Source organism: Antrostomus carolinensis, unplaced genomic scaffold (assembly GCF_000700745.2).
Source record: "Antrostomus carolinensis isolate BGI_N321 unplaced genomic scaffold, ASM70074v2 scaffold42914, whole genome shotgun sequence".
Classification (NCBI taxonomy): domain Eukaryota; kingdom Metazoa; phylum Chordata; class Aves; order Caprimulgiformes; family Caprimulgidae; genus Antrostomus; species Antrostomus carolinensis.
In genome coordinates, this window is record NW_010309577.1 from 25,506 (window position 1) to 39,139 (window position 13,634).

A 13,634-nucleotide genomic window follows, 5' to 3' on the forward strand; every position below is an offset into this window, starting at 1 on the left:
GACAGACAAAAGCCTGGAAGAGGAGCTTCTGTCCCCATGGCTGACGTCCCGCAGGGCTGCAAGCCCCCATATGTGAGCTGTAGTCTCCACGTGCCACCCCACTGTTGGTGGGGACACAGTGCCCGCAAGGCTCCGGCGCGTTGCTCCCATGCGGGAAGTGCCACTGGAGGAGAGGGCTGGCTCACACAGCACAGGAGGGCACCTGCGCAGCCCTCAGGGAAGGGACTCGTGTTTTTCATACTTCCACCTTTGCAATCCCACTCTCACAAGCAGTCTGCTCATGTGGATGATGATGATTGCAACCGCAGCAATCTCCATTCGCTTCTGATCACATGGCAAGGGCAGCTCTTGGTAAACGCTACAGCAGGGCTCAGGACCGCTGTTATCACAGAGCTCTCCATCCTGGCTGCTGCGACCCACTCTTGGGGCATTTACCGTTATGATCCCCCCACAGCGGCACAGAGCTTTGCAGCACGGGGCGTTAACGAAAGGTGCTGTCAGGGGACAGGTATTTTTGGTGCTGCCAGGTGGTCTGCGTAGGTATTAAAAAGGCCTCATGCTTCTCCAGGCAAAGCTCCAGACAGCCAGTGCCTGTTGCCTCGCGGAGGAGTAAGGGCTCCAGCTTTTGGAGGAGGCACCCAGGCAACTGATAACATAAATATATCTTTCGCTTGCTTTGTTTCTGTACGTTTTAAGACCATCTCTCTTGGAAGGCCTCCCCTCCGCCCCTGTTTTTTTCTGCCTGCACAGCTGAAACAAAACCGGCGGTGGAGCCACCTTCTCTCGCTGCAGCCTGGCTGGCAACAGCCTGCCCTGACCTGAGACACCAGCCATTGTTAAGGGTATAACACATTTACATATTTTGCAATAAAACATCAGTTATTTGCATTACTGTGTCAAGTTTTATTTGATTCTTTCACCTAAAAATGACTCATTTTCCTTTCTTGTATTTTAAAAACCAACTACTCTAAGCTTGTTTGAGAATAATCAAAAATTGCCCATTTAGCTAGAAGTCATTTTCTTTTCAAAAGGCAAATGTTATTTAATCTTTCAGCTGTTCATTGTGCCATCATAAATACTTTCTTTTCAGCACAGTTGTGGGGACTGAAATGAGCCCACTAATTGCCTCCCATTTCGACTGACATGTGGTGGTTTAGTGGAAAGAGAACACAGCGGGGAGAAGGAAATAGGAGGCTGAGAAAATGAGAGCTAATTATTTTCACTGCCTCATGTCAGGCTCTGTGTCAGCCTTGTTTTTACAAACTGGAAGGTTTAGCACTAAATAAAACAAACTGGCGTCATGTTTTTATATACTGGCAGTGTCATGGAAGCAGCTGCACATCTCAAAGACAATATAATGCCTGCATTCGCATGGACACCATCTGACAGCCACTGTGAGCCACTGCTAATGAGGATATCACAGTGGTGCCAAGTGAAAGGTGCTGAATTATGTATGATTCTTCATCAGTGCAGCAATAGTCCTGTACATCATTATGAGACATTGTTTTGCTGAAGAGATTAAAACATTCTTAGTTCCAGACCCTGCAACCTATACACGCTACAAGAGGTTATTAATGGAATTTTTAGGGAGAGTTTCTTGTGGATTTCTTTTTGGTTAAAAATATCTCATGGGACAAAGCCGTGGTGGGTCATGACACTATATATATAAAGAAGAGAAGCAAATTAACCATAATTGTGTTATCTTCCTTTAAATCCAGAATAATAAAACATAGTGTAGCAGGGTGATACATAATGATAAATAACCCAAGTGCTGTCACTAGATGTTCAAGTCTAATGCCTTTAAAACAGCAGGTTTCAGCAGCTGAGATAGATAATAGCTAAGAATGTAAAGGAGCTTCTGGGACCTAAATTATCAACATGCTACTACTTTTAGTACCAGCATGACCAACATTTTTTTCATATTTGTTTCATCTTGCATTATATCTTACTTTTCTTCTAATATCCAGTTGCCTGCTACAATGCTGTTTCAATTTTTTCTTCAATCTTAAAAAAAAAAAAAAAAAAGTTTGTTGCGACCACTGATTTTAAAATGAATCCTGGATTTGGGCCTCCTTGGAAAATGAGGCGTCTCCCCAGCAAGTTTTAAGCTGTTGTTGCAGGAGACATGTTTGTTGTTTAAAGCCTGCGCCTGATCTTTTTCATTTCCCTTTCAGTTTTTGTTGCAGATGTTAGTGCATATGGGGTTAAAGGAGTATTGTCACCACAGTAAGCTAGATACTTAATTTTTAAAATGTTCTTATTTTCTGTTTCAAAGCTGGGTAGAAGCAGCTCAAAATACATGTGTGATTTGCTTTTCTTTTCTACAGTAATTTGCAGTGGCTGCTGATGTATTTGCTTTGTCAAAGTCTTATTTGGAAATGTTTTTCACGCAAAGTTTTGCTGGTTGTGCCTCTCAGTTCTGAAACTAGATATTTTTTAAAAAACAAAAAGCTGAAATGAAAAATTGAGCAGGTAAATATTGGGAGATATTTTAATGCTTGAATTACAAAATGTCCAGAGAAATCTCTTTGAAGGACTTGTGTAAGTATATTTATCAACCAGACATTTTGAACAAGCTCTTTCCAGATTATTTTCCCACATATGTCTGGCACTAAACATCATCTTAATCCAAGAAATCTTATGGCTCCAATTCATCAAAGAATTGAAATACATACACTTGGTTATTCTAGCCAAATTTTTGCTTAAGTTGCTGAGCATCTCTCCTATTTATTGCTAAGTAAGAACCTAGAACTCAACTGGAAAACAGGGAAATATGTCCCTTTCTGCAGCACACAAATCTCACATTATTTACAGTGTGCGGTTGAACAAAATGTTTATCAAGTTTGTAAGACAAGTAGCCACCTACTTAGGTATTTCCCAAATGCCTTGATTCAAAAGTCACCTAGCTGCTGTCCTCTCCCCTTCCTTTTCCTTCCTTCCTTCTCTCTTTCTTTCTGTTCTTTCTTTCTTTTCTCTTTTTTCTCTCAGCGTCTCCTTCCCTTTTTCTCCTCTCTTTATTTCTCAGTCCTTCTCTCTTTCCCCTTTCTACTGATGATTTTACAATAACACAAAACGAAAACCATTCCAAATAAAATGAGACACATTTTTTTGTAACGAGAAAGGCTATGCTTAGTGTGGTAATTTGTTCTTTTGGTATCTAGAGAGGACTCCAAGGAGGAACGGAGGTTTGGGGGCTGGATTTGAAGGACGGGAGAGTGTCTTTCTTTCTCTGAAGCTGCGGTTTGGAGCTGGGGAAGGCGGTGTTTGTGCATCCACAGCTGCGTGGGGCAGCCTGATTCGTTACTGCACGGAGAGGGCTCCTGCGTGCACGGTGGATCCGGCGAGGGGCCGGGCGCTGGCAGGTGCCCACCGCCTGCCAGACCCTGGATTTACACAGCTTGTCCGCCTTTTCTTTACAGATGGTCGTTTGATTTACGTTGTTTATTAAAACGAGCTCACGTTTGTCAGATCAGGTCTGAACAAAATCGTGAGTTGTGAAGGCACAGAAGCCCTGGCACAAGGTGCGGCCCTGTCTCTCAGATGCTTGGCGCTGGTGTTACGGCAGGAGATGCGCTGAATTAACTGGAGGATAGTATTTTATGTCGATGTTCTTTCCTTGGCTCAGATTTTTTTGTAAAACTTATAAATGTCATCAAGCATCTTGTCTCTAGCCTTGGATGTGATCTGCAATAGGGAATCCAGGTGGCATGAATTTAGGAAGTCCTGCAAAAACATCTGTCAATAAGGACAGTGTGGGCAGGGAGAGGAGCATAGTTTGAGAGGTGAGGAGGAGTCAAAGACAACTTGCTTCGCTGTTGCTGTTCAGTTGCATAGCACGTAGGGTACTCAGCCGACGTCAGGGCCGATGTGTCGCACTGTACCTACCTGGAAGAGACAGGTGTAACCCTGGGTTAGCTCACAAGCCAAGAAAGCAGGACAGGAAAAGGACGTGCAGAGAGATGCAGTTCATTATTAGGAAACGGAGGCACAGTGCAACTTCGGCACCTTATCAGGTTGCACAGGAAGCCGATGGCAGAACTGGAAATGGAACTCAGTGCCTCTGGGTCTCGGACCAGTGCCCTGGCTGCTCAGCCACAGTTCCCATCACTCACACTCGCACTGGGGGTGATGTGGAAACCAACTCGCACGTCCACTCTGCTCATAAAATGCAGGAGCTTTCAATGGGGACAGATGGACACACAGGGCCAAATGCTTTCATAAGCATAATTTGTTGTTGCAGTTCGGAAATGATTATACGCCAGTTTTCTTTTATCTTGGAATTGCCAATTCAATGCCTGATTGAAAGCTTTGAGACTTCTGAGGGCTGAGCTCCTACGTTACATTTATGAGACGCACGTGCAAACACTAGCAGATAATCGCATGTGTGAACGGATACTTTTTAGTCTGCTGTACGTTTGTGTGTGCAAATAACTGCTTACGCAAGCCCTCGGCCCTAAGCGGCCATCTGTGTCCTCACTGAAAGTTTTTGCATTTTCTGAGCAGAACTGAAGAGGAGACTGCCTTCTGCAAATGCTGAGACCACACCTGCCCAGACGGCAGCATGCGGTGGTCACAGACCCTACTGAATCCCTGGCACATCTGGAGGAGCTCGTGTCTCTGTGAAGGGCAGATCCCCTCCTACTTGCACAGAGACAGAGACACTCCACTTCACTGCAGCCCTGTTGTCCCTCAGGGGACTGATTTTTGGAGGAGACCAGTGCACCAGACGGTATCTAATACCCAAAGCACCTGCTGGGCACACCAGAAAATGTTGGCTGGTTTGCACCATGGACAGGCAGTCTCTGGTCACCAGCAGGAGCCACCCTGGCCACAGGCACAGACCCTGGTCCCAGCAGTCAGCCTGCGCAGGATGTCCTGCAAGATGCTGCCAGAGCTGTCAGCCTCTTGCAGCCTCACACCTGTGCAAAGTGTTGAATGTTGGCCCCATGTACAGCTCATGGGATTATTTAAGGATACCTTTCATTGCTTTAGTCTCTTAGACTCACTATGGTTACTTTCTAAGCTAAGCTTGCTTATAATTAATAGTGCAACTGGAGGTGAGTGGAAGTTGAGGATGCTCAGTGCCCCCCCTGGGCACTCAGTATCTGAAATAATTGAGCTGTAATAACCAGCTCATCCTCTTGCCCATTATTTGAGCGACTGTCTTAACAGTGTTTCACAAATCCTCTGGTCATTTGTTCCTGGGTTCACCAGGAAGATGTCCTTGGGGCTGGCTGCCAGCACTGGCTGTGACCCCGGGTGCTGGCTCCCACCGCTGCCCTGTGCCTGCACTGCCACGCAGGTGTGCAGAGCCCCCGCGCCGCCCGCTCAAAGGGGCTGGCCGTCCCTGTGGGTGAAGCCACCATCCTCCTGGGGCCCTTCAGGGGATCCATGCCTCTGAAGACATCTTGACCTGTCAATGTGGCAACTGTCTCTCAGGGTGAGACAACAAGAGAGCAAACAGGAGAACCCAAGCATTTTCCATTATCAACAATTTTACTGGAAAACATGCATATCCTAAAAGATGTATATGTTCCTTATCTTCATCATTGGGTTATTTTTTTCCTCCATATATTGAGGATTAGGCTTTGGGTTGTTTTGGCTTTTGGTTTTGTTTCATTTTGTTTTTTTTTAATCTGTATTCTAACAATCTAGCATTCTTTTTTTATTATTCATAGGATTGTAAATGGAAAATGTACATGGAGATGGACGGTGATGAAATTGCAATAACCTACATAAAGGATGTGACATTCAACACTAACCTACCTGATGTAGAGATTTTAAAGATGACAAAGGTATTTACAGCCTTAAAGCTTTCACAAATTCACAGATCTCAAACAAAGACATTAAAATACCACAGCAGTCGACTTTTGTGCTTGCGGAAGCTCGAGCTCTTGACAGCTTTTAAATAAAATGCACATTTTAAACAGATTTGTATCATAATAGGAGTTAGGTATTTTGGTTCTCTTTTAAGCTGACAATAATGTTAACAATAGAAAAATAAGAGAGGGAACTAATTTATATTTTCTTGTTTTAATTCCATGTTATATCCTCTGAATTTATTACCCCTTTTAAAGAAAAGAATGTTCAAAAAATTACTTTCCTTTTCAAGAGAAGAAAGTAATTTAAATGTTCCATTTTGAAACTTCATGTGATTTGCCTGGGGTTTTTTTTTCTCTCTTTCTTTTTTTTTCTTGACATGGTTTTAGAACTTTTACATGGTTCTAAAACTCCCTCTTTCATGCAACAATGCGTTTCAAAGACTGAAACCCATCAACAGACAGTAAAGCACTGAACATCTGCAATTCGGCGTCTCTGGGCATTTTACCTTATTTCAGAACCTGCCTATAGATATTTACCAGCAAGTATTTAGACTACTTTTACCATAACCAACAGAAGCTTTGTTAATGCGGAGGGCATTCTGTTTGCTGTTATTTTAATTGATTGTTTTTATTAATATGCTCCACTTGATAATAGCTAACAAAATAAATTTCTAAATGAAAAAATATACAGCTTGATTACCAGTTAGAATGATGCTCTAATGTGTGCTGATAAAAATCCCCAAGCTTCTGAATGCTTTTAACTGTGAATTTTTTGGATAAAATTTTGCAGGTTGTTTTTTCTAGAGAAAAACTGAAAGTCAGATTTTCAACAGTCAGAATTTAAAGGAAAATGTAAAAATATGAGTATTTGCCAAAAAGGATTCTCATATTTAATTCATGCTAATACTATTTTTATAGTTAGTGATTTGTGGAACAACACTTGTGATTTAAATAATAATAATTAAAAAATGATGATGATAATAATTATTATTAATATTAATATTATGTTGCAAATAGTTTTCTGTTTAATTTTAATCTTGTATATTTTGATTTTTTCCTTAAAAAAGGCTTAAAGTTAAATAAGCTAATAACCAGATACAATAACAGTAACTTTTCACATACTTCAACATTTTTATATGTCAGAGACTCTCTAGATATTTTCTTACTCGCCTCTGTAAGTCTAGCAGAAAAAAGCTGTACATGCACAAAAATGAAAAAGATTTATCTCCCCATTAAAACATTCCATGTTGTTTTACCTACTGTCTGTTATTTATAGAAATCTCTTCTCTGTTTCCTTTTGTAAACAAGGAAGTAAATAATTCCAAAATATATTGCTTTGGCTCATAAGATTTTAAGAAAAGTATTGATGTGAACAATATAGAAGCAGATGAAAAAAGGCGAATGTTGAAAATATCTTTGGGATGTTTCAGAAACAAGTCAGGAGATGAAGAGCACCTTATAAAACTCCCACCATGTTTTTTTCAGCCGCCGTTTGTAATGGAGAAATGGATTGTGGGGATAGAAGAACACCAGTCTGTAGAATGTGTTGTTACATATGAGGTAAGCTCTAAGAAACAAATTAAAAAATTATTTATCCAAGATAAAATCTACATGGGAAGTGTGGAAATAGCATCCTCTGGCTTTGTTATATCCTATAATCAATTATCAGCAGCCTGTAATTAATTGTAAAATCTAAAGTTCAGAGCAAAAGCTGAATTAAGTTTACAGAGACAATGTCCTCGGACTGCTGCCTTTTTCTCAAGGATGAAAACTCCTTTTGCTTGAAGTGTAATGGTCAGTATTGTTTGCATTACTTGAAGAGACTGTGTTTTTTACCTTTTCAATTAAGTGCTAATTAGGAGAGCTGCAAAGCAACAGGAGAAGAAAAAAAAGAAGAGTAAAATAAGATAAAATAAAGCCTGGAAGACAATTTAATGTGATAGAAATTATCCTTTGTAAAAAGTGTTTGTAGTTACTTACAAAAGTGTTTTTATAAAGACCAATGCTGTGTATTCACAAGGAGGCTAATAATTGTGATTCCAGCTCTGTCTTGAGCACGGATTCAAGCAGTGATGGAGAGACAGGGAAACCCTGGACCTTGCTTGCCTGTCTCAGAAGTGAAGAACAGTAGTTTTCTTTCAGCCTGAAATTTCTCACAGGAGTCATAGGCACTTAACAGCAATTGAAGAGCTTGATTCTCCAAGCAAGTTTTGTGGAGGGTCCCCTTGCAAAAATACCTGCTTAGTCCTACTTCTTTTAGCAGAAAGCACTGCCCATTTGATGCTCATATTAATATAACTAGTAAAATATATTTTTGTGTTTGTAGAGGAAGCCTTTCAGATCTTTCCTTCACATGTTACATGAATTGAAACTATTAATTATTCACTACCACATTTTTAGCATAATCACAAAATACCAGCCAAAATTATCTAGGATATAAAAATACTTGAGAACCAGCTAAGTGATTTTGCAAAAAGCTGCTGCCACTCAGGCACCAGTGGAAGTTTCCTCGTAGGAGAGCTTAGTGGGTTGTGTGTTGTTATGTCCTCATGTGCGTTATGTCCTCATACATGTTGTGTCCTTCCTGAACAGAGTGATGTTAGAGCTCCCAAAACCACTAGGCACATCCAAGCTATCAGCTGGAGCAAGGTGAAAGCACAGGATGAGGTCGAGACAGTACAGCTGATGATACAGACATCACTCCCCAACTCGGAGGGGAATTCACGGAGCAGATCCGACTCAAGTAAGTCAGTACACGCGAACTTTATTACTGAGATGGGCAAGGTGTATATGGGGAGAACGGCAAAAAGTCAATGCCATTATCCTGTTCCAACAGTGGAGCACATGTTGCAGTGTCAGCTGGCATTGTGGTCCCTGTGATGTCTCCATTGATGCATGCAGGAGCACCCTGGCATGTCTGACTTAACTTAAAGGCTAGACTTTGGGTTGTAAAATGTTTTATATCACAATGGGGGATGACCTGTATGCTCCTATAGGAAGCATGCTGGAAACGGTCCATGGCAATTAGCTACAAATCTTTAATCTACTGTTAAGTCACTTGCAGTTGCACACCAACAGCAGACATAGAACTCAGATCCTTCTATTCCAAAACCCTGAATGCTTCATAATCTTCCAGCAGTAAGCAGCCTTAAATCCTGACACTTTTTCAGCGCCTTCCTTGGGTCGGCTTTGGGTCAACCTTTCAATCTTCCCCAGTGTAGATGGTCACTGGGAGAGGTGTTTTTGCCTATGGTCCAGGCTTCTTCCCCTCTCTGTTGGCACATGTGTACACATCCACGGTAGCCTTTCCACAATGGCAGGCCCGCTCTTCTCCAGAGTCTGCTTGTGGACGCTGGATCGGGGACTCAGCTGGCAAATCTACCCTCCTCCTCCAAATCCTCCCCTCTTTGCCAAGACAAGAGAGCACTCAGCTTTGTGGAGTGGATAGCAAAAGGATTTGGACTGAATTATAGCGTCCACACAAAGCGTGCAGGGCCTGGAGTGAAGATGTGTTTCTCAACCAGAATGTCAGTAAGGCATCTGCTGGGAAAGGAGACAATCTCACACATCTCTACCCTCGATCTGTTGGGAATAAACAGTTGTTTTGAGGATTTTAGGGGCCAGTGCTTTCAGCAGCTTTTATCCTGGCTCTCTCTCCCTGCAAGACAAACTCAGCAGGAGTGCTTTGGCCAGCCATTTCCTCTGGGTAGCTCTTGGCTACCCAGCACACAGGCAGCTTTGCACAGATGTTGTGCTCAGATACAGAGCACCTCCTGGAAGGTATGTGTGGGTGCAAATTGCTCTTGCTCTGGCCAGTGCTCTTGCAGGGGGGACACACAAACCAAGGCTGTAGCCTCAGAAGCTGCATGTGTGGTGGCAAAGAGTCCCCTGTGAGCACTACACTGTTTTGACAGGTCTGTGCTGCAAGCCTGGCAGATCCCATAGGCACTCCTGATGGCCCGCTCTGCTGCGAGGAGAGTGGAAATCTTCCCACTGCACTCTTCTTCCACAGCTCAGCCTGCCCATTCAGGCCAGTCCTGGATCATCGTTGTCTGGCTTCTAGAACAATGTTTGTTATGGCTTTTGGGGCTTGACTTGTTCAGTGAAGTACATTTAATAATACAGTGCGCTCTACAGTGCAGTCTTAACTTCCTAACTAAAGTACACCACTGACATAGTCCAACGCAACTCAGTTGACTCTAGCACAGTTTTGCCTTTAGGATGTGGTGTTCTTTTTGTAAAGGTGTTTGTTAGCCAAAACTGTTTTTCTGATTGACTTCATAGCATGTCTGCAGAAATGTTTGGGTTGGTACAGCTGAGGGGTAGCACAGGAGCTGGAACAAGATACCAGTCAGCAGAGAGTGAACTTCCATGATGTAGCACTCCTGCCAAGTGTAGAAGAGCAGCCTCATGAATTGAGAGGTGCTGGGTTTAGACTACAGACACATCTAAAATGGGTGCTCTTATTCCTAAGCAATTGTGATGCATTTGCAACACAACTGTGTTTTGTAATTTAGAGCATGTCCTAAAAGATACATCTTCACTGCAGATTGGCTCTGCATGGTGGCCACCTGAGAGTTGATAACACACAAAGACGTAAAGTCCTGAGCCTGCTACTTCCAGGTTTGTGTTTTACATCCACAGCCTTGATAGGAGGGCACAAGGGAATAGTAGAGGAGATGGTGTCTAGAAAGTATGTTTCAGCATGTATGTTTATTTTGAAACTGTGACTTTCAAGGAGGTTAAGAAGCAGAGAAGGCAATTCCCATCTGTCTTTCCATGAAAGGAGGTTCATCTCTCAGTGCAGCCAGAGCTATCTGCTGTGGCAGCATCACACTCACATTTTGACAGGAAAGACAGTTTCCTTTTGACATATTTGACATTAAGTTGAAGTTTTTTAAATCTCTTGGGATTCAAGCAAAGTCTGGGAAAAGGAGGAATAGAAGAGACCATCCATTACATCTTAACAGGAGAAATCCTAATAAGGACAGAGCTGCTACCCAGCTCCCACAGAACTCCCCACGGCAGATGCAACATTGCAGCAAGGGGCAGATGGCCCACAGCATAGGAAGTCTTTCCCTGAAAAACCAGGAAAAGGCAAGAGAGGAGCTGGGGTCCTCTGCTGACAATAATAGCATTTCAGTCACATTTATCCTACTGCAAGCTGGCGGGGTTATGCTCTCCTGTTGGAATGATACTAGCAATCTTTAAGGACAAATCATTCAAACCTCTCTACAGCAAAATTATTTAAGCTGTTCCCTATGGGTTTTTGGCCAGAGCTATGGCCTCAGATAAGAGGAATTCCTGGTCTCTGCTCGACCCATAAAGTAGCAAACCGGGCAGCCCTTGCAGTTCAAATGGGAAATTTACAACTATTGTATTTGCTATCGACTTTAATGTAAACCACAGAACTGTCTTTCAAAAGCACTTCAGTCTGATCTCTGGGAGCTACAGCTTTTGTTACATCCCAAGGATGTGACAGTAGGTGTGAGGTAGCTGTAATACATTCATGTTAAGCACTGTCAGAGCTATCTTGGCTGAAGCCTGCTGCCTCACTGGCTTTTCCATATACAGAGTTGGATTTCCTGCATGAAGCTGGACGGAGGAGTGTAGCTGGGGCTTAGAGTCAGTGTCTGGAGTATGCAAAGTGGATTGGCTTCTGAATTTGTAGCAATAATAACTGAAATGGCTCTGGCTGTTGTAGTGTGTAGCAGTTAGAAGAGAAAATGGAGCTAGAGGAGGTGAGTCTGGCTGTCGCAGCAGGGATTTGCACTGGGATCTGCACTGCCTCTGTCTCTGTGCTTGGCTGTGAACAGTGTGACCGTACCAGCTGGGAGAGACGCGGTGGGGGGCGATACTGCGGTGGTGCCGGTGCCTTGGGGTGCTGCCTCCACATGTGCTCTGGAGGTCTCCAGACTCTTTTACAATAAAAGCTGTGGAGAAATCGGCTAAGGCTGCCCAGAGCATCACAGGAAATGCTTAAAACCAAGTTGGGTTAAACATAATAGGAGGCACTTGGGAGTGGGAACCCACCTGAGCAGCCAAATGGATGGTTCATTGTCTTCTAGTCTAAGCTCCATAATCTGCATTGGCATCAGAAATATTTGCATCACTTTCTATTTTAAAAGTCCAACATTATGTTCAACCATAATGTTGCACACACTCAAAACTAGGACTATTTGCCACAAGGCTGGGAGGGAGGGTGGTTTGAGTTATGTTGAGGTTCTTCAGAGAGAAACCCTAACTTCACCCCTTTGGTAAAGCAGCGAGCGGTTTTCTATCAATTCACAGAAAGCTGACCCTGCTTCCATTTCCCTGCCAGGCATTGACAGCCAGTGGATGCAGACGCTGCGGATGCACCAAATAGCAAAAGCCATTTCTCTCCAGCATGGACACCCCCACAGCCCGACCACCGTCACGCACTACCTGCCCTACCTTCACAGCCAGGACTCCTACGCCGCTGCTGTGAGGAGGATGCGCGGTCCCGTCACTTACCAGTTCACATCCATCAGCCACTCCAGAAACTCCTCTCCCCTCTCGCACAGTTTCGTGAGAAACCTCTCAAATCTGCACCTGAACTCGAAGGGCAGCAGCACCTCCAGCACGGCCTCTGACACCCCTTCAGAGAGGGACAGGTCTGCCGGCCAAGGCAGAAACACCTCGCACAGCGGGAACTCGCGCAGCTCCTCGGACGGGCGGTCCCCAGTGTCCCCCCGGCACTCGGGAAGAGCCTACAGGACTTCCTCGCCAGCGAGCACCCCGGCCTCTCAGCACCGCAGGTACCCCCGCAGCCCTCCCCAGCCCAAGGCCATCCCCGGCATGCCGCCACAGGGTGAGAGCGAGCCCAGGAGGGGCGAAGGGGAGAGCAGAGTCACTGAGGGTGGGTGGGTAAAGGTGCAGCATGCAAAGAAGCCCCACAGGCAGACCGCAGGCAAGCCGGGGAAGGAGAGGCCCAGGGGAAGCTGGCGGGGCCGGAGGACGTTCTGAGGAAGGAATCTGCCCTTTGTTTAACTGAACGTTCAACCTAGAGAAGATATTACCGCTCCTATTTAATTTGCCGCAGCGAAGCCGGGATGCCATCTCCTTCGCTGGCTGGTGCAGCCCAGGGCCTGCCAGTGGGAGGGGAGAGCTGCCCACCTCTCCCTGTGTCACAGTCAGTGGCTCCCACTACCAACGCCGAGGGATTTTGTCTGGTTTTCTCTCCTCTCTTTGGCTGCTCGTGTTCTCAGTTGACTGGATATCCACTGATTTGCTTAATATTTCAATAATAAAATCAGTAAGGCACAGTCGGGTGCCATAACGAAAGGCTCTCTGTTTCATCTTAGGGAAGGAGCTACGTCTCCCCTCGCCTCGCCTGGCTCTCTGGACACCGAGCCGGGCTCTGAGCAGGGTCTCTTCACCCCTTCTTCATTCTGCTTCTGCCAGGGCTGTAGGAAGAGGTAGTATTTTTATCAGACCAACATAGTCTGAAGAAATAGGAATGCAGGGAGATTTTTCTCCAGGTCCACTCTAGTAGCTTCCCTTCTCCAATTCCAGCTTGCCATCCCTCTTAGGAATTTCCCACCTGGCTCTTTACTAAAAGCTCCAACACCAGCTACCTGGCACCACTAAAGCACACTGTCACATACACAATGTCTTAGTCAGAAGGAGAAACAAAAACTAGGCTTTATTCTTTTTGGGGGAAAAATAAACAGAGAGGGAGAAAAAGGCATTGCCTTTATCATAGTTACATCCAACCCCACTGAGGTCTATGACAATGTTTATCCTTGGGCAGCAGGCATTCTTTAATTGAATTTTTAAATGTGGCCAGAC

General features: G+C 44.3%; 1 protein-coding gene across 1 annotated transcript in view; it reads left to right on the forward strand.

Annotated features, from left to right (window-relative positions):
• The window catches only part of LOC104518472 (mitogen-activated protein kinase kinase kinase 20), a 34,218-nt gene extending 21,409 nt beyond the window's left edge, over positions 1–12,809 (forward strand). The window contains exons 8-11 of the mRNA XM_010166154.1: positions 5,679–5,795; positions 7,308–7,382; positions 8,415–8,565; positions 12,145–12,809. Of these exons, the coding sequence (XP_010164456.1) occupies positions 5,679–5,795; positions 7,308–7,382; positions 8,415–8,565; positions 12,145–12,809 (1,008 nt within the window). The remainder of the gene's footprint in view (positions 1–5,678; positions 5,796–7,307; positions 7,383–8,414; positions 8,566–12,144) is intronic.
• Positions 12,810–13,634: the final 825 nt, after the last annotated feature.